Raw genomic sequence first — 20,185 nt, 5'->3', positions numbered from 1 at the left:
CCAAGGGGGCCTCTCTCCTGGAGCAATAAAGGCACTTTATTTCCTCTGCCCCATCTCAGATTCACCCCTTTTCACTCACTGCCCCTCACTCCTGGAACCTTCTTCCCTTGTGAGCAAGAGCCATCACTTCTTTAACCAGCTTCAAAACGGAGTTGAAGACCATCCTGTTCAGAGAAGCGTTCCAGGCATTGCATAATTGTCACTTGCTATTTGATATTCCTTTGTTGCCTGTTTTATTGAATCATTTCCTGTATTGCTATGTCCTCCCTCCAGTCCATCTCCCCTGATCCAGGCCTTGAAGGTAGAGAAGAACTGTTGACCCTCATCCCCTTCCCCACAACCATTCCCTTCTCCTTTTGTGTTGTGTCTTAGAATCATACAGTTGGAAGAAACCGCAAGGGCCATCCAGTCCAACCCCCTGCAATGCAGGAAATCACAATCAAAGCATCCCCGACAGATGGCCATCCAGCCTCTGCTTGAAGACCTCCAAGGAAGGAGAATCCACTACACTCCGAGGCAGTTTGTTCCACTGTCAAACAGCCCTTACTGTCAGGACGTTCCTCCTGATGTTGAGGTGGAATCTCTTTTCCTGCAGACTGCATCCATTGCTCAGGTCCTAGTCTCTGGAGCAGCAGAAAATAATCTTGCTCCCTCCTCAATATGAAATCCCTTCAAATATTTAAACAGGGCTATCATATCACCTCTTAACCTTCTTTTCTCCAGGCTAAACATACCCAGCTCCCTAAGGCGTTCCTTGTAGGGCATGGTTTCCAGACCTTTCACCATTTTAGTTACTCTCCTTTGGACACACTCCAGTTGCTCAATATCCTTTTTTAATTGTGGTGCCCAGAACTGGACACAATATTCCAGGTGGGACCAGACCAGAGCAGAATATAGTGGCACTATGACTTCCCTTGATCTAGACATTATACTTTTATTGATGCAGCCTAAAATCGCATTGTTGACTCATGTTCAACTTATGGTCTACTTGGACTCCTAGATCCCTTTCACACGTAATTTCATTCAGCCAGGTGTCCTCCATCCTATATCTTTTTAGATTGTAAGCCTTAGGGCAGGGAAACGTCCAATTAAAAAGACTGTATGTACAGCGCTGTGTAAATTTACAGCGCTTTAAAAATAAAGGTTAATAATAATAACAACAACAACTTGTACTCCCAGGGCTCCCTCCTGCAAAACCCTGGGACCTGAAGTTTTTTTTTGGGGGGGGCACCAGCTCTCTTGGATAGAGCAGGAGAAAAGCCTGGCAAAGCCCCAGTCCCAGGATCCCATAGGAGGGGCTGCAGCACTTAAAGCGGTCTCCAACGGCAGCCTTTTCACTTGTAATCCTACATCTTTAGTTTTTAATGTCAGCCCCAACAACCCTATTGACCTCTTGCTGTGCTCAAGAGAACTGGGCTGGGAGGGAAGGAGGGGAGAGAATTGCAATCAGATGTTGGGGGGTATATTCAATTTCTCTGCAACAGGGAACCCCCCTCCGCCAGTGGAAAAGGGGGGAAATAGGAGACAGAAATAGGAGAAATAAGAAGGGTGCACTTGGCTTACCTCTGCTTTAGTGGAAAAGCTTCACCCCTTCCTTTCCAAAACATGAAAAAGCTCTCTATTTAACCCTTGGAAGAGAGAATGGCAACCTTGGTGCAGCATCCCTCTGAACCTTACAGAAAATCCTAGGCCAAGACTGTGGGGTATGACTTTAAATGCACACTCAGCCATCTGCTTTCTGAAACATGTATCCTGAAGTAACTCTTCATGTGTAAAAGGACTGATATAGCCTTCTCTCTTGAAGTCCCTGTCTGCATGTCCACCTTCGGAGGCATTAAGAAGTGATCAAGGGACTGGCAGGGAGGCTCAGCAATAGGCGGCACTCCTTCAACATGTTTACTTCAACAGACTTGTTTTCTTCTTCTTAACTGCCACCCAAGTTACCAGCCCCAGCATTCTCCTTGTCTGACATCTCTCTCAGTCTTTCATTCCCTCCCTCTCCTTCCCTCTATTCTTCATCCCTTGCAGGCACCTTAAAGAGGATCACAGGCAAAGGCTGGGAGATGACTAAAGAAAGACTTTCTTGCTTCTTGTACTGTTCACAAAATTAAGTTGTGTGGGGCCAGCTGAACTCTCCCTGGAATACGAGGGAGTATCCAAAAGTTTTAATTATCATAAAGAAGTTAGAGAGATATTTACATGAAACTTGTTGTGCATAATCAGTGTCATTGCCATGCATACTTGTGCAAACATCAAATCTTTGTCTAAAGTACTTTTCTTTCCACAAGCTGTGGAATACATCAACCTGCATGGTGAACAAAACTTTATGGCATGATCAGCAAAGGCATCCGCCACCTGGCCATCAATGCACCCATCCATACGGCCCAAGCATCCGTTGTCGCTGCCCACTGGTTAGGCTATGAACTTTTGCAGCATCCACCTTATTCGCCTGATCTTGCGCCAAGCAACTTCTCCCTTTTTCCCGAGATGATGAAACCACTTCATGGGCAGCGATTTGATGACAGAGAAGATGTAATTTTCGAAGTGGAACAGTGGTTTTCGACCAAAGTGAAGGACTTCTACAAAGAGGGCTGCCCTTTACCACCAGAATTTCTAGACTCACGGCTTGCAAACAGGGTAGAAGCCTAGGCGTACTCTCTCTCTCCATCCCTTGCCTCAGCAGCTGTCTGTTAGCTCTGGCTGCAAGGGAAGGCTGGGGGATAACAGAGAGAGGGGGAGAGAGAGAGGAGAATGTGCAGGGAGTGGGAGCTGTTTAAAGATCCCTGGCTACAGAGGAAGGTGGGCACTTCTTTTGGGAACTTTATAAACAGCATTAACTTACTGCCCCATATATAAGACTAGCCACAATTTTGGAGCCATTTTTGGGTGTAAATTTCTCAACTTACAGTCGAGTATATATGGTAAGCAGCTACACTTAGGGAGAAAAATGAAATGCAGATATAGAATGAGGGACACCTGGCTTGACACTAGTACATGTGAAAAGGATCTACCAGTCCTAGTAAGCCACAAGTTGAACATGAATCAGTGTGATGTAGCAGCTAAAAAGGCCAATGCGATTCTAGGCTGCATCAATAGAAGTATAATGTCTAGACAGAGGGAAGCAATAGTACCAATGTATTCTGCTTTGGTCAGGCCCTACCTGGAATATTGTGTCCAGTTCTGGGCACAATTCAAAAAGGATGTTGACAAGCTGGAGTGTGTCTAAAGGAGGGCAACTAAAAGTGTGAAAGGTCTGGAAAACATATCCTATGAAGAATGACAGAAGGAGTAGGATATGTTTAGCTTGGAGAAGACAAGGTTAAGAGGTGATATGATAACTTGTTTAAATATGAGAATGTTTGTTATAGTTTGTATATATTATTGTATTCTTTTAACATTGTAAGCTGCTTTAATTGTTTTAACAAAAAGCAGGGTAGAAATAAGTTTTATTATTTATTTATTATGTTGAGAATAGAGCAAGCTTGTTCTCTGCTGCTCCATAAACTAAGATACAGAGCAATGGATGCAAACTACAGGAAAAGAGATTCCACTTCAACATTAGGAAGAACTTCCTGACAGTAAGGGCTGTTTGACAATGGAACCCACTTCCTTGGATTGTGGCAGAGTCTCCTTCTTTGGAGGTTTTAAACAGAGGCTGGATGCTTTGATTTAGTATTCCTGCTTGGCAGGGGGTGGACCTGATGGCCCTGAATGATTCTTAGACTTTCAAGATGTGGCCTTTGAGCAAAACATTTTTCACATTGCTGGCATTTCTATGGTTTCTGTCCTGTGTGGACTTTCTGATGATGCACAAGGTCTGACTTGTGGGCAAAACCCTTCCCACACTGCTGATATGTGCATGATTTCTCTCCTGTGTGGAAACTTTGATGCTTCCCAAGGGAAGACTCCTCAACAAAACATTTCCCACAGTGCTGGCATTTGTATGGCTTCTCTCTTGTGTGGACTTTCTGATGACTCTCAAGTTGTGACTTGCAAACAAAACATTTTCCACACTGTTGGCATTTGTATGATTTGTCTCCTGTGTGGATTTTCCGATGCCTTCTAAAGTTTGACTTGTCAGCAAAACATTTCTCACACTCAAGGCATTTGTATGGTTTCTCTCTTGGGTGGACTTTCTGATGATGCACAAGTTCTGATTTGTGACCAAAACATTCCCCACACTGCTGGCATCTGTATGGTTTTTCTCCTGTGTGGACTTTCTGATGATGCACAAAGGAAGTCTTGTCTGAAAAAAAATTTCCACACTGCTGGCATCTGTATGGTTTCTCTCCTGTGTGAATTTTCTGATGCCTTGAAAAGTTTGACTTGTCAGCAAAAGATTTCTCACACTCCTGGCAGTTGTATGGTTTGTCTCCTGTGTGGAGACTCTGATGACTCTCAAGTTGTGACTTGCGAACAAAACATTTCCCACACTGTTGGCATTTGTATGGTTTGTCTTCTGTGTGGATTTTCTGATGCCTTGAAAGGTTTGACTTGTCAGCAAAACATTTTTCACACTCATGACATTTGTATGGTTTATCTCCTGTGTGAAGACGCTTATGCTTCACAAGCGAAGACTTTTCAACAAAACATTGCCCACACTGCTGGCATCCGTATGGCTTCTCTCCTGTGTGGAATTTCTGATGATACATAAAGGAAGGCTTGTCAGAAAAACATTTTCCACACTGCTGACATCTGTATGGTTTCTCTCCTGTGTGGACTTTCTGATGCCTTTTAAAGTTTGACTTGTCAGCAAAACATTTCTCACACTCCTGGCATTTGTATGGTTTCTCTCCTTTGTGGACTCCCTGATGCTTCACAAGGTTAGACTTGTGACCAAAACATTTCTCACACTCCTGGCATTTGTATGGTTTTTCTCCTGTGTGAACTCTCTGATGATTTACAAGGTCTGACTTGTGAGCAAAACATTTTCCACAATACAGGCATTTATATGGCTTCTCTCCTGTGTGGACTCTCTGATGCTTCACAAGGTTAGACTTGTGACCAAAACATTTACCACAGTGCTGGCATTTGTATGGTTTCTCTCCTGTATGGACTCTGTCATGTGTTTGAAGGTGTGATTTATGAGCAAACAATTGCCCACACTTTTGACATTTGTATGGTTTTTGTCCTGTGTAGCTTCTCTGATGATTCACAAGGTCACCTATAAAGAAGGACAAGGACAGAGAAGACTGAATCCCTGAAGGACCTCTGGTGCCAACAAGAGAAATAAGCAAGCTCAAGTAGTAAAAGAAACATCAGAGAAAAAAGAGTTTCTGGGTCTGTTTTCCAGTGTTGCCAACAAGCCTCAAAGTTATTCAACAGAATGTTTTACTAAAATCAAAAATCCCTGGAATTCCGCAATTATTATTATATTAACTTCCTTGGAAATTAGCAACTCTGTTGCTTTCCCTCCCTTCATAGATATTAGTCAGCATTGCTAAATGGAACTCCTTTATATGTATGAAAAGAACGACCTGAGGCGGTTCACACCAGTTCACTCAAAGCAATTGTTAAAATTTGTCAAGCTCATAGCTGCGTCACAATACAAGAGAGATATATTCTGGCCCTATTCTGGACTTTCCCAGAGGTACCGTCCCATCAACACAGAGGGAGACTCTCTTTGCTATGTTCTCTCCTTACTCCCTCACTCTCACATGCCTGACTTTCCATTTCTCCTTCCACTCACAGACTTTCCCTTCTGCCCTCCTGCAAAGCTTCAGCATTTCACCTTCAGCATCTTTTCCCGGCCATTCCATTTTATACCTTCTCTCTCTCTCTTTCTCACAGACACATACACACAGCATTTGATGTAGGAAAGAGACAATCTGAGGTCCATTTGGTGGGAAAGGAAGGCTAATGAATATACAAATAAATCAACAAGAAAGGCTGGGGAATGGGGCTGAAAGTTGTACACCAATTATAGTGAGGGTCAGGATCCAGAGAGGAGCCTTTAGGGGTCCACAATGAAACCCCAGGAGATCTCAGAGGGCACCCTCCATTCTATCTATTGTATCACCTGGGGGAAAAATGAAATAATGACTTGCTCTCCAATTTTCCCCAAGATCCCTTAGGGGAAGTGGGTGCAGTTTTGTTCCCATTGTGGCTTCTCTGAGCCAGTTTAAGGCCAGGGGAGCCCTTTTTCCCAAGAAGATATTGGAAGCCTGACCAAACCCTTCAAAGGCTGAAAGAAGAGTAAAAAAACTACCTCAGGAAACTAGGTCTGGGGTGTGCTGAGAAGCATTTGGGAGCAAAAAGTATTAGTTGCCATGGTTCTTTCTACAAAATCATATGATTGTCAGTTTAGTATTTCGACTTCTTAACTGGACAGCTCCAGGGTCTCACAAAACTGAAAATCACAATATTCCTCAAGATGTTGCCATGACATGGGCTTAGGTTTCTTACCCAGGGAAGACACATTCTCATAGTTTTCCATCGTCACCTCCTTGTATAAAAATCTCTGGTTCTGATCCAGCAGTTCCCATTCCTCCTCTGTGAAATATATATCGACATCCCAAAAGGTCATCTGCGATAGAAAATAGACCTCATCCTGAGAGTGACAAAGCAAAAGGGAAGGAAAACACATGGTGCATCCCAAATATTATTTAATCACTTCACTTCATGTCTGAATATTCCTCTATTTGTAAAGGCTTTCACAACCGGCATCCATAGTTTTTTTGTGTTTTTTTTTTGGGGGGGGGGGGGGGCTATGAGGCCAAGTTCTAGAAGATCTCTATGGGGAGAAACTGTTCTAAGACATCCAGAGTCTGGAAAAACTCCAGACCAGGAAAGCACATCTACTCTGCTCACTAACCTTCCTACTACGCTGCAGAGACACAGATACCATACCACACTTTCTCGCAGCAAAAAGGACCTTAAAATCCCCACAAACTAAACATATCTACAACCGAATGGAACATGTTTATGGGAAAGAATACACACCACCCGCAAAGAACTGGCTAACACTGACAAGGAGCTGCTAACACTCCACCTCCGCATCAGTCAAAGGAAGAACACCCAAGACTGGGACAAAATTAACAGCCTCACCTACAGGAAAATGGAAAAAGATATGGCAGATCACACCGAAAACAGAAATAAAAATTCAACAAATGCCACAATTACCAGCTGAAACCCTTGCTGGAATATCAAGAACCTCCATCAATCTGCCAGAGCAGTAACTTTCAAAAGAAGGAACATCCATCTTGCGCTAAGGAGGCACCTTTGCAGTTAAGACCACCAGAATCCCAGTTGAAGACATCATTGCCCAGGTTGAATCCATCCTTCCACCATTTCCCAGAAGAGGAACCAGAAGAGATAATGCAGAAACAGCAAGGATTCTGCACAAGGCAAAACGCCCTGCCATGCAGGAAATCCAGATCAAAGCATCCCCGACAGATAGCCATCCAGCCTCTGTTTAAAGACCTCCAAGGAAGGAGACTCCACTACACTCCTAGGAAGTGTGTTCCACTGTCGAACAGCCCTTACTGTCAGGAAATTCCTCCTAATGTTGAGGTGGAATCTCTTTTCCTGCAGCTTCCATCTATTGCTCCGGGTCCTAGTCTCTGGAGCAGCAGAAAACAAGCTTGCTCCCTCCTCAATATGACATCACTTCAAATATTTAAATAGGGCTATCTTAACCTTCTTTTCTCCAGGCTAAACATACCCAGATCCCTAAGGCGTTCCTCATAGGGCATACTTATTGAATGATCCTCGGAAAAACCATGGGTTTAATGCTCATGCAGGAATAGAACAAGCTCTCCTCGTGGATGCTGTGAGGGGCCACCATTGACAGTAACCCCAGTCCCACCACCCCTGGCTCTGATGGATTGAGGGGGGAAAGCAAGGACAAGGAGACAGAAAGCACTGATCATCTGATTCACTGCAGGACAGAGGATGACCACCCATAGCATCTGACCACTCACAGCATCCCAGACTGACAAACTCCCAATGGTTCTATCATAAATAAGGAAGGAGTGTATGTTAACCTGTTCCAAGATCATCTTTCCTGCAGTTTCTTCCATGGAGAAAGCTTTCAATGTTGGTTCTCCTCTCTCCCTACATTTGGAGACCATCTTGGACCAATGCACACCTGCAGAAAGTACAAATGGAGATGTCCTATATGTGTATAGCTTTATACTGTTTTCCATGGACCACCAGAAAGACAATTAAATGACTCAGAGCAAATCAAGCCTGAATTTACACTGGGACACAAAATAACTGAACTGAGGCTGTTACACGACCTTCCTTACATGCCCAAAGTTATCTTTTAACATCCTCCACATAAGGCCCCTCATCACTGACACCTACCCTGCTTCTATCCTTTTTACTTTCCTTAAGTATATAAGGGCTAGGGTTCCAAGTGTCATCAATTTATAATAATAATAATAATAATAATAATAATAATAATAATAATACGTTTTATTTATATTTTCCCGCTTCTCCCAGTGGATCGAAGTGGGATTACAATCAAAATATATGGAGCAACAATACAATACAAATGCAGGTACAGATGCAAATACAATTACATATCAGTTCAGTATCTTAGGTAGCGTGCTTGTGTTTGTTTACAATGTCTAGAATTCACTCAGCCAGAGACCTCTGTTAGTCAAGTGTGGTTATATTAGCATACACTTACAGGCTTATCATAGTCCCTTCTGGACTACTAACCCCTATCCTGTATGAATGCCTCTCTGACTCCCAGTCAGATTCCTTATCTGATTCTCACTGGAGAACCTCTCTGTCCCTCCTGCTTTTATAGATTCGAATTCCCTTCAGCCCCCACTCACAGTTTGCCTGAATTATGATTGGATGCCAAGAAGCCAAGCCTGCTGTTACATACCTGCCCCGTAAGGGGTCACTATAAAGGGCAATAAAATCCAGGCAGCTTGACCCAACAATTATCATCCAGTTAGTCTGACATCAATACCAGGAAAGATTCTACAGCAGATTATTAAACAGAGAGTCTGTGAACATCTAGAAGGGAAGTCCATAATCACAAAAGGTCTTCATGGGGTTCCACTGTCAGGAAATGACATTGGTGTGGCCACTAGGAGGAGCTCTTGTGCAGATAATTTACAGCTCCAGTGGCAGCTAATGTGTCGGCATTAAAACAGGGCATCATCGGAATGTTGATACAACTGTCAGTTCTCAACTGTCACTGAGGGAGAGAGAGAGAGAGACAGTTGGTGGCTGAGAGTGGGCTGTGTCTGTTACTGTGAGACAGTTGGTGCCTCGGAGTGTGCTGTGTCTGTTACTGAGAGGCAGTGATATGGTTGTGTGTTAATGTGGCTGCCTCAGAGGTTGTGTTGTTATTGTTGGTTGGTGTAAATAGTGTGTATTAGAGACGGATGTCCAATACACTGTGTATATCTATGTTGTAAATACTGCAAAGGAAGATTAAAGCCCTCGTTTAGAGTGAAGACTTGCAAGAGTCGTTATTAGTTGAAGACATCTTCACAGATTCCTTCTTCTTGGCATCCTGTACACGTGGCTGAACTCTGCAAGTGGTCGTGGTGGACACTGCGTGTGATGTCCTGCCAGGACTGATTGACTTCCCCCTGCATTTTCTTTCATGTTGGTTCAGGCCATAGATTATTTTAGTATAGAAAAGTTCATTGTATTAGTTTGTGGGAGGAGCTGTAGGTTTCCCCTGCATTATTTCCAGGTTTGGTTTGCCCTTTCCCAGCAATCTCTGCTCTAGCTAGAGGTTTTTAGTGGGGGAGCAGTCTTTGCTGAGAGCAAGCAGAGAGCTGTCTTTTGGTGGCAAGCAGGCCCAGACAGCCGGAAAGGGCATTTCTTACACCTCAGCCGAATTAGTTACCAGTACTCAGCCGAATTAGTTACCATCAGCAAGAGAATAAAGGAGTTCAGGAGCTGAAAGACCCTGCACCAGCTCCATTGAGTGAGGAGAGCAAACCATCAGACCCAGAAAGATGACAACCTGAAGATTGCTGCAACTGTAAAGTACCTTTTGTTTAGAGCTGGGGAGGAGAAAACTCTTTATTTTGTCCTTTAAATTAAATTTCCCCCCTTTTAAACTTTACATTCAGCTTCAGAGCCTTTTTTGGGTAGAAGAGTTTGATCTCACCAGGGTACCGGCGTTGCACACCCAAACCTGCCACCACCTTTAGTTGGGTGTGTCTTGACACTGCGCATCATTTCCATAGGTCCCAACAAGGGTTATGGGCGCAGCACACAGGCCACAACATCCACAGGGCTCTGTCCTGGGCTCATGCTATTCAACATCTTTATCAATGACTTGGATGACAGAATTGGAGGCATAGTTATCAAATTTGCATATGATACCAAATTAGGAGGAGTAGCAAATACCCCAGGCGAGAGAATCAAAATTCAAAATGACCTGAAAAGACTAGAAAGTTGGGTCAAAGATAGCAATACGAAATTCAATACGGAGAAATGTAAAGTACTGCACTTAGAGTGGAAAAAATGAAATGCACCAATATAGAACGGGATGAAACCGATTATCTAGACCCATTTCAAACCGGCTTTAGGACACGCTTTGGGGTTGAGACTGCCATGGTTGCCTTGACCGATGATCTGCGTCTGAGCATTGACAGGGGGAGTGTGACCCTATTGGTGCTCTTAGACCTCTCAGCGGCTTTCGATACTATAGATCACGGCATCCTCTTAGACCGCCTGAGGGGGTTAGGTATCGGGGGCACTGCTTTGCAGTGGTTCCGGTCCTTCCTCTCGGGCAGGTCTCAGAGGGTGCTACTTGGGGACTGTAGCTCCAGTAAGAGGTACCTCACTTGTGGGGTTCCTCAGGGGGCTATTTTGTCCCCGATGTTATTTAACATCTGTATGAAGCCGCTGGGTGAGATAATACGGAGTCATGGTGCTGGGTGTTATCAGTACGCTAATGGCACTCAAATCTATTTCTCCGTGTCTCGTTCGTCGGCCTCGAATTCTGATGGCATCTCTTCTCTCAATGAATGTCTTCAGGCGGTAATGGGCTGGATGAGGAAAAACAGATTGAAACTGAATCCAGACAAGACGGAGGTGCTCATGGTAGCGGCCCCGAAACCAAGAATTGGGTTGCAACCTCCAGCCCTGGATGGGGTCACACTCTCCTCCAGCGACTGTGTTCGCAGTCTGGGGGTGCTCCTTGACTCGTCGCTCCTGATGACAAATCAGGTAAATGCGACGGTCAGGAGTGCCTGTTATCAGCTTCGGCTGATACGCCAGCTGCGCCCTTTTCTGGAAGTAAGGGATCTCGAGACGGTTGTGCACGCGCTGGTAACCTCACGCCTTGACTTCTGTAATGCACTCTACATGGGGCTACCCCTGTGCTTGACTCGGAAATTACAGCTGGTTCAAAACATGGCAGCCAGGCTTGTCTCAGGAACATCTAGGAGGGACCACATTACTCCGGTTTTGAGGTCCCTCCACTGGCTGCCTATCAGCTTCCGGGCCCAGTACAAGGTGTTGGTTATCACCTTTAAAGCCCTAAATGGCTTGGGTCCAAGCTATCTCAGGGACCGCCTCCTCCCGTACAATCCTCCCCGCGCTCTCCGGTCCTCTGGGAAGAACTTACTGCAGCCTCTAAAATCTAGGCTTGCGTCGACCTCCCAGAGGGCATTCTCTGCTGTCGCCCCCAAACTCTGCAACGACCTGCCAGATGAGATCCATCAGATAACATCATTAGACAGCTTTAAAAAAGCGGTCAAGACTGATCTCTTCCGACAGGCCTTTCCAGATTAACCATCCCGGCTCAGGTTCCCCGATTCCCTCATTCCTCCCGTGGCCCCATCTTAGTGATGGTTGAGGATCAACAGAGGGATATCAGGGGTTTTAGTTTTTAATTGTTGTTTTTATGCTTTGATATTGTGTTTTTAATATGTTATACTGTTTAATACTGTCTTAAGGGGGGGAGGGATAAAGTGTTTTTAATTGTTGTATTTTATATTTTACTGTTGTCAACTGCCCGGATTGGTTTCCCATAGGGCGGTATACAAATAATAATAATAATAATAATAATAATAATTATTATTATTATTATTATTATTATTATTATATTATTAACGGGGGACACATGGCTTAAGAAGACTATGTGTGAAAGGAATCTAGGAGTCCAAGTAAACTACAAGTTGAACATGAGGGAGCTGGGTATGTTTAGCCTAGAGAAGGTTAAGAGGTGATATGATAGCCCTGTTTAAATATTTGAAGGGATATCATATTGAAGAGGGAGCAAACTTGTTTTCTGCTGCTCCAGAGACTAGAACGCAGAACGATGGATGCACACTGTAGGAAGAGAGATTCCACCTCAACATTAGGAGGACCTTCCTGACAGTAAGGGCTGTTCGACAGTGGAACACACTCCCTTGCAGTGTAATGGAGTCTCCTTCCTTAGAGGTCTTTAAACAGAGGCTGGATGGCCATCTGTCAGGGATGCTTTGATTGGGAATTCCTTCATGGCAGGGGGTTGGACTGGATGGCCCTTGTGGTCTCTTCCAACTCTATGATTCTATGACACAAAACATCATACAGTTGATGTTGATGGAGAGAAGTGACCAGTGGGGTCCCACAGGGCTCTGTCCTGGGCCCAGTGCTATTCAACATCTTTATAAACGACTTGGAGGACAAAATTGGGGGCATACTTATCAAATTTGCAGATTACACCAAATTAGGGGGAGTAGCTAATACTCCAGAGGACAGGATCAAGATTCAAAATGACGTGAACAGACTAGAAAACTGGGCCACAGCTAACAAAATGGAATTCAACACGGAGAAATGTAAGGTATTGCACTTAGGGCGGAAAAATGAAATGCACAGATATAGGATGGAGGACACCTGGCTGAATGAAACTCCGTGTGAAAGGGACTGAGGAGTCCAAGTAGACCATAAGTTGAACATGAGTCAACAATGCGATGCGGCAGCTAACAAGGCCAATGCGATTTTAGGTTGCATCAATAGAAGTATAGTGTCTAGATCAAGGGAAGTAATAGTTCCACTATATTCTGCTTTGGTCAGGCCCCACCTGCAATATTGTGTCCAGTTCTGGGCACCACAATTCAAAAAGTATGTTGAGAAAGTGGAGCGTGTCCAGAGGAGGGCGACTAAAATGGTGAAGGGTTAGGGAGCTGGGGATGTTTAGCCTGGAGAAGAGAAGGTTAAGGGGTGATATGATAGCCCTGTCCTCCTCCTCCTTCCCTCGGCTGCCAGACAGCTGCGGAGAGGAAGGGATGGTGGGGGCTGCCTCCTCCTCTTCTCCCCACGGCTGCCAGACAACCATGGGGAGAAGGGGAATGGGACTGCAGTTCCCAGAGGTCTTTGTGGCTGGAAGTCCCACCCCTTCTCCCCTGGTGGCCTCCATAATTGGTCAGGAGGCCGGGAAGGGGTGGGACTTCCAGCCGCAAAGCCTGGGGGTCTGCACTGGGGCCCAACAAAGTTTGGGAACCGCTGCCATAACCAGTTCTATCTGGAGTGCGGCTTTGGTGCAGCTTCTGGTCTTTTAGGATGTGTGTGTCATTTAAAGAGCATACATCCAACGAGACCCAAGGAAGCTTTATTTTGGCCTGTCTGTATGGGGCCATATTTAATGAAAATAATTCTGAGTTTAATGGAAATTTTATATTCATAATTTCTAAAATAACCTTCTAAATAGATATCCAAAACGTTTTTTGCTTTAGGGCGCAACCACCACATAATCTCTCCACATTGTAAACATGTCAATCACTTCCTCCTAACCACAGGTCACACAAGTATATATACCCCACACAATTCCATGCCACCAGCCTCTGAAGATGCCAGCCACAGACGCAAGCAAAACGTCAGGAATAAATTCTTTCAGAACATGGCCACATAGCCTGGAAAACCCACAGAAAATCATATTTGGGTCCTATTTTTATTCCCTTTTGGAAAATGAGGGCAACATTTGCCTTCCTCCAGTCTATGGGGATTTCTCATGTTCTATGAGAATTCGCAAACATTATTGTCAGTGGTTCTGAAATTACTTTGGTTGGTTCTTTTAATATCCTTGGATGTAGCTCATCTGGCCCTGGAGACTTGAATTCATTTAGAGTAGCGACATATTCTTGTACTACTTGTCTACCTATTCTGTGCTGCATTTCCCCCATCACACCACCTGATCATTGCTCCTCACTCAGGCTGTGCACTATTTTCCTGTTTAAAGAAAACTGAGGCAAAGAAGGTCTTGAGTATTTCTGCCTTTTCTCTATCCCCAGGTAGTATGTGGCCATCTTCTCCATGCAGTGATCCTATTATTTCCTTGTAAGAGCCCTTTTTATTGTTTTCAATCTGTCTGGCAAACCTAAATTCATTCTGTGCTTTAGCTTTTCTTACCTTCTCCCTACATATGCTGGCTATATGCTTGAAGTCCTCTTTGGTGTTTTCCCCATTTTTTCTTTTCTTCAACATTGTTTTTTAACGCTTAGCTGAGTTTAAAGTTCTTTAGTTAACCATTCTAGTGTATTTAGACACTGCCCATTTTCCCTTCTTATTGGAATAGTTTTCGTTTGTATCTATAGTATCTCACTTTAAAGAAACTCCCATTCATCCAGAACTCCCTTCTCTTTCAATATCCTTGTCACTGAATTACAGTCAGTAATTCCTTAAGTTTACAGAAAATGGCTTTCTTAAAAGTATAGATTGAATATCTTGTTACCCAAAATGCTGTGGTCCCTAGTAATGACACAGCCATGTACACATGCTACTTGGGGACAACAGGAATCAAGGTCTGTGGATTTTGGTATCTATGGGAGGCTCCAGAATAGATCTCCTGCAGAGATACTGAGGTCCCACTGTAAAATATATATATATATATATATATATATATATATATATATATATATGGACACAAAGTGGCCAAGATCCGCCATCATGGGTGGAGGGCACAATCTATGCATGTGAAGAATGTACTATACAAGAATGGACAACACAACCCTCAACAAATCTTGCCAAGAAAACTCCAGGGTCACCATAAGTCAGAAACAATTTGAAAGCACAAAACAAAGAAACACACAGGATTCTGGACAGTGAGTGTTCATTTGTACCTTGCAAGAGGGCGCTTCCATCACACTCCGGCTTGATTGGCCTCCATTGTGGTCTCTGCCTGGGATCCAACAGCGCCTTCTCAGCCACAGGGAATTCAGAGTGAACTTCTACCATGGGATTCTTGATGTGAAACAGCAGTCAGGATTCAAGACATGGAATTTGAAGAAGGATAATAAAATGGCAAAAGCCTTTGGAGAAAGGGATTTGGCCTGGGTGGAGTGAGACATCCACCCACAACCAAGCCAGGAATGTCAGCACTTCATAAACCCAAATTGAAAAATTGGCATAAAAAAGGAGAGCTCAAAAAGGTGGGATATAATATAATATAGTATATACTATATATAGTACAATAACACTTATGTTTATACTTGGTATATGTTTATTGTACATGGTGAAACACAAACAATTCCGTGGAGCCCACAGCAAGAACATCTGAATTTCTGGAAAATCCTGCTTTGACTTATAATGGAAGTCTTTTATATACTTATGTTACCCCAATATTTGGTCCCCTTGATCTCTTCCATGCTTGACACAACATTAATCAAGAAACACTGGTTTTGGTGACTTGAATCTGACCCCAATGTAGAAACTAAGACTCTGAGTAGGCTGGCAAATCTTAGACTGGCAAGAACTAAAGCTAGCAAAAGGGAGAAGGGCACAAACCTTGATTAACAAAGGTCCAAAACAGACTGCAGAAATAAGCCAGTTTGAGACCGCTTTAACAGCTCTGGGCCAATGCTAGGGAATTCTGGGAACTGTAGTTTTGTGAGGCATTTATTAGCCTTCTCTGTCAGACAGCTCTGATGGCACAACAAATTACAATTCCCAGGATTCTCTAGCACTGAGCCAGGGCAGTTAAAGTGGTCTCAAACTGGATTATTTCTGTAGTGTGTTTGGGACCAAAGTCCGCAGGATAATCCTATTTTGTATGCAGAGACAGACAGTGGATTTGACTAGGCAAAGTGATGGCCTGCAATCAGCCAGAAGACAGAGAAGGCCTAATCACTTTGTCCCTAAGAATCCACATGAATCGCCTACCCATTTGCGCTATTCTTTCCAATCTGGGAAACCTAGGGTTGCCATAAGCCGGCTGGGGGCGGGACAATCCCGGGTTTTGACCACTAGGGGGCGTCCCTGCACGGTTTCCTCCTTGTCCCGGGTGGATGAGGTTGCCTTTGCTGGCCCTTGCAGAGCTGCGCGCAGGGCTAATGAGGAGGACTTCCTCCTCCTCAGGCTGGGTCCTCCAGGCCTCAGCCTGTGAGGGCTGGCAGGGGGCGGGGCTGTTCCAGCCCCAGTCTGCCCCCATTGGCCAGCCAGACTCAGGAGGAGGAGTTCCTCCTCTGTTGGGCTGGGCTGCAGCCAGAGGGGAAAGGAAAGGGCCATTTCCTTTGCCCTTTTTTGGTGCCAGGGAGGAGGAGGAGGAGGAGGATGAAGAGGAAGAGAAGGAGAAGGAGAAGGAGGAAGTACTGTATGTGTTTTTTAAACTGTATTTTAAAGTGCATTTTAAGCTGTATTTTTAAACTGTATTTTTAAAGTGCATTTTAAGCTGTATTTTTAAACTGTATTTTTAAAGTGCATTTTAAGCTGTATTTTTAAACTGTATTTTAAAGTGCATTTTAAGCTGTATTTTTAAAGTGCATTTTAAGCTGTATTTTTAAACTGTATTTTAAAGTGCATTTTAAGCTGTATTTTTAAAGTGCATTTTAAGCTGTATTTTTAAACTGTATTTTAAAGTGCATTTTAAGCTGTATTTTTAAAGTGCATTTTAAGCTGTATTTTTAAACTGTATTTTAAAGTGCATTTTAAAGCTGTATTTTTAAAGTGCATTTTTAAGGTGTATTTTTAAACTGTATTTTTAAAGTGCATTTTAAGCTGTATTTTTTAAACTGTATTTTAAAGTGCATTTTAAAGCTGTATTTTTAAAGTGCATTTTTAAGGTGTATTTTTAAACTGTATTTTTAAAGTGCATTTTAAGCTGTATTTTTAAAGTGCATTTTAAGCTGTATTTTTAAAGTGCATTTTAAGCTGTATTTTTTAAACTGTATTTTAAAGTGCATTTTAAAGCTGTATTTTTAAAGTGCATTTTTAAGGTGTATTTTTTAAACTGTATTTTAAAGTGCATTTTAAAGCTGTATTTTTAAAGTGCATTTTAAGCTGTATTTTTTAAACTGTATTTTTAAAGTGCATTTTTAAGCTGTATTTTTTAAACTGTATTTTTAAAGTGCATTTTAAAGTGCCTTTTCTGTGTATTTTTGATGCTTTTAATGCTAACAATTGTCCCTTGCTTCGACAATGATAGTGTGGTGATGATGTGATTTGAGTCAGCTTCTGAAGTTGAGAGAGTGTCACCTTCCAAAGTGTGGTTTTGGTGTATTTTTTGTGCTTTTGATGCTAACAAGTCTCCCTTGTTGTGACAATGATGGTGATGATGGTGATGGTGATATTGATATCAGCAAGCCTCTCAGGCATGGCCAATGTTAGCTGCTCTGATTTTTACAAACTCATGTGCAGTGAAAAAAAATCAAAGTCCCTTGACTAAGTACACACTTCTGAGAAGTAGAGTTGGTGCAAGAAACCTGAAACGGCAAATCCACTTCTTGTGAAACCACCTTGACATGTTCAATATGCATAGCCATGTTAAACCATGCTAAGTGTTAAACTCAAGGGGTTTGATTATGGAATAAGCCTCTGAACTATGCAAGAGGCCATGTTAAGTAAAGCCACGGGAAGTGCCCAAATGTGCTGTTGTGTGTGTTTTGGAATGGAGGGGGGTGGTTTGGGCAGAAAAGGAAGTCCATTTCTGCCATCTGACTAGGAATAATGCCCAAATGTCTTCCATTTTGATCATGCCTAAGAAACATGCATTTATATTAACATTTTTAAAAAGCATCAATTTTTTCCGCATGTCCTCCATTTTTATAAAATGTGCCCTACATTTGAAAAGGTTGTCCTACATTTGCCCTACGTTTGTCCCGGTTTGGAGGTCCTGACTTATGGCAACCCTAGGGAAACCATTTACCAGCATTTGGGTTTCTGCCCCAAAACAGTATAAATATCAGCCCTGACTGACTGTTCAGTCCAGATGCAGGCAGACATTCTGTTGGTTTGTTCAACTCAGCACATACCGAGGGGACTATTGAGTCCTCTCTCTCCATTCTGGACCCTTAGCAATTGGAATCAAGACCCAGGACCTGAGGAGCAAAGCCTCTCTCCTATTCCCACTCCCACCTTTGTTTCCTAATTCTTGTGTGTGGGGGTGGTTGCTTGTGTGTATGTGTGTGTGAGCATTTTTATTATTCTCCTTTAATAACACCTATTTGAGATATTTCTGGAGTTCTGAGATTGGTATAGTTGGGCTGACTCCCCAAGGCCGCTGTTACCCGGCTAAACTAGATTGCTCCTTTGAGCTAAGTACCAAATTCCCCTAAAAGCATAGCAAGTGTGGGTGTCCTCCCTGGTTCCCAGCAACTGAGGTAACACATACATACATATATATGTCTGCATGCATTTAAGGAGGAACTGTAACAAATATGAGAAACAAAAATGAAAAGCTTTTGCTACTGTATAGATGTACCTACCTATACACCTGCACTACTCTGCTGTTGGGAATTTGTTATGTTTGCTTTGGAATGAAAATAACATGGAGGGTGTGATTCTGCTCCATAACAAGGTGGATCTTCCCTATACTGGTCATTATCAAAGTCAAATCAGGGAGCACCACACTCCAGTAGAATCTCTTCAGGAGGCATTTGCCCCTTGAAGTAACCAGAAGCTCAAAAAAGGCAACCTAGAGCCAGACCCTGCTCACCTTTGCTCCATGAGGAAACACTCTCACCTGGTTCTCTTTCTGCTTCTTCTCTGCCTCTGCCTGACTAAGAAGGAAACCCTCTGCCAGGGCCACCGCCTGGGAACAGGTCTTTGCCCCACATTCCTTGACCCAGTTCTTCATCTCTGGGGGCAAGATGGTCAGGAACTGCTCCAAGATCACCAGGTCCAGGATCTCATTTTTGGTGTGTAGCTCTGGCTTCAGCCATTGGCGGCAGAGATGGTGGAGTTGGCTGCAAACTTCCCGGGGCCCATCGCCTTCTTCGTAGGAGAACTGGCTGAAGCGCTGGTGCTGCATGTCTGAACTGGCCAGGCCCTCACCCAGGGACCTCTGGACCGTCCTCTCCCAGAATCCCCCAGTATCCTCTGCAATGAGGCCATCAGGGCCTCTTCCTCCTTCAGGACCAAGTGAGTCTGGGTCATCCATCTGTGTTTTAGTACATCAACGAAGCCACAAACAGGATCAAACTTATTTCTCCTCCATCTATCTCAGGCAAAGATGTCTCAAAGATGCTCCACTCAAACACCCTGTAAAGCCAATACATTGTTGCATTACTATAGATGATATCAGATATTTACAGATCACTATCAATGGGAAGCACTTTGGGAAAGGAAGGGAAAATAATAATTACTGATAAATTAACAGCATTATACCTTTGTGGGATTATGAATGGTATATGATGAAAAGAAGACAGTAAGAAGAATGACGAGAGTAATAATAATTTTATGTGGGGTCCCCCCCCCCAAAATACCAGTTTAGTTAATATTAAAGGGTTTGATATATGCATAAGGGTAAGATCAGGTAGTAAAGAATGGATAATTAATGTGATTTGTTACATATTGTAGGTGAAAGATACTTTTAAATACTATTCTATGTAGGCTATAATATGATTTTAGAAATAAAATTTAAGAGAGAGAGATTGGTCAGGACTCCTCCCCTCCCCCCTCCTCCCCCCAAAGCCCCACTTGGGGCCCCCTCCCCTCAATGCACCTCCTCCTCTTCCTCCTCCTTCTCTCTCCTGCTCCACTTTCTGGGCCTTTCCTTCCTTCCTCTTTTTCCTCCCATGAGATCTTTCTCAATATCTCCTGCCTCTCTAGGAATCTGAGCCTCTGCTCTCTCTCCCCTTGGAGGACTCTCTAGGAATCTGAGCCTCTGCTCTCTCCCCCCTTTGAGGACTCTCTAGGAATCTGAGCCTCTGCTCTCTCTCCCCTTGGAGGACTCTCTAGGAATCTGAGCCTCTGCTCTCTCTCCCCTTGGAGGACTCTCTAGGAATCTGAGCCTCTGCTCTCTCTCCCCTTGGAGGACTCTCTAGGAATCTGAGCCTCT

The 20,185-nt window shown here is 43.6% G+C and overlaps 1 protein-coding gene across 1 annotated transcript; it reads right to left on the bottom strand.

Annotated features, from left to right (window-relative positions):
• Positions 1–2,882: 2,882 nt before the first annotated feature.
• On the bottom strand, positions 2,883–19,382 carry LOC149320415 (uncharacterized). Its single transcript, XM_089500884.1, has 5 exons — positions 18,869–19,382; positions 15,033–15,153; positions 7,986–8,089; positions 6,406–6,550; positions 2,883–5,164 (listed from the first exon to the last, which is right to left on the bottom strand). Exons 1-5 carry the CDS (start codon positions 19,283–19,285, stop codon positions 3,774–3,776), a joined length of 2,178 nt encoding a protein of 725 aa, XP_089357010.1. The 5' UTR covers positions 19,286–19,382; the 3' UTR covers positions 2,883–3,773.
• Between the last annotated feature and the right edge of the window lie 803 nt (positions 19,383–20,185).

This window comes from Sceloporus occidentalis, unplaced genomic scaffold (genome assembly GCF_023333645.1).
Source record: "Sceloporus occidentalis isolate IW3139 unplaced genomic scaffold, rSceOcc1.0.p SCAF_1, whole genome shotgun sequence".
In the NCBI taxonomy this organism is placed as follows: domain Eukaryota; kingdom Metazoa; phylum Chordata; class Lepidosauria; order Squamata; family Phrynosomatidae; genus Sceloporus; species Sceloporus occidentalis.
Note: the sequence above shows the minus strand (reverse complement) of the source record. Positions and strands in the feature narration are given on the sequence as shown.

What these genes read in the sequence shown, in the direction of transcription:
- LOC149320415 (XM_089500884.1), bottom strand. Translation starts at nt 19,285, where the DNA reads ATGGATGACCCAGACTCACTTGGTCCTGAAGGAGGAAGAGGCCCTGAT. An exon ending in GAAAGATGATCTTGGAACAG is followed by an intron (nt 6,551 to 7,985) that starts GTTAACATACAC and finishes TGTCACTCTCAG; the next exon opens with GATGAGGTCTATTTTCTATC. An exon ending in TGAGAATGTGTCTTCCCTGG is followed by an intron (nt 5,165 to 6,405) that starts GTAAGAAACCTA and finishes CCTTCTTTATAG; the next exon opens with GTGACCTTGTGAATCATCAG.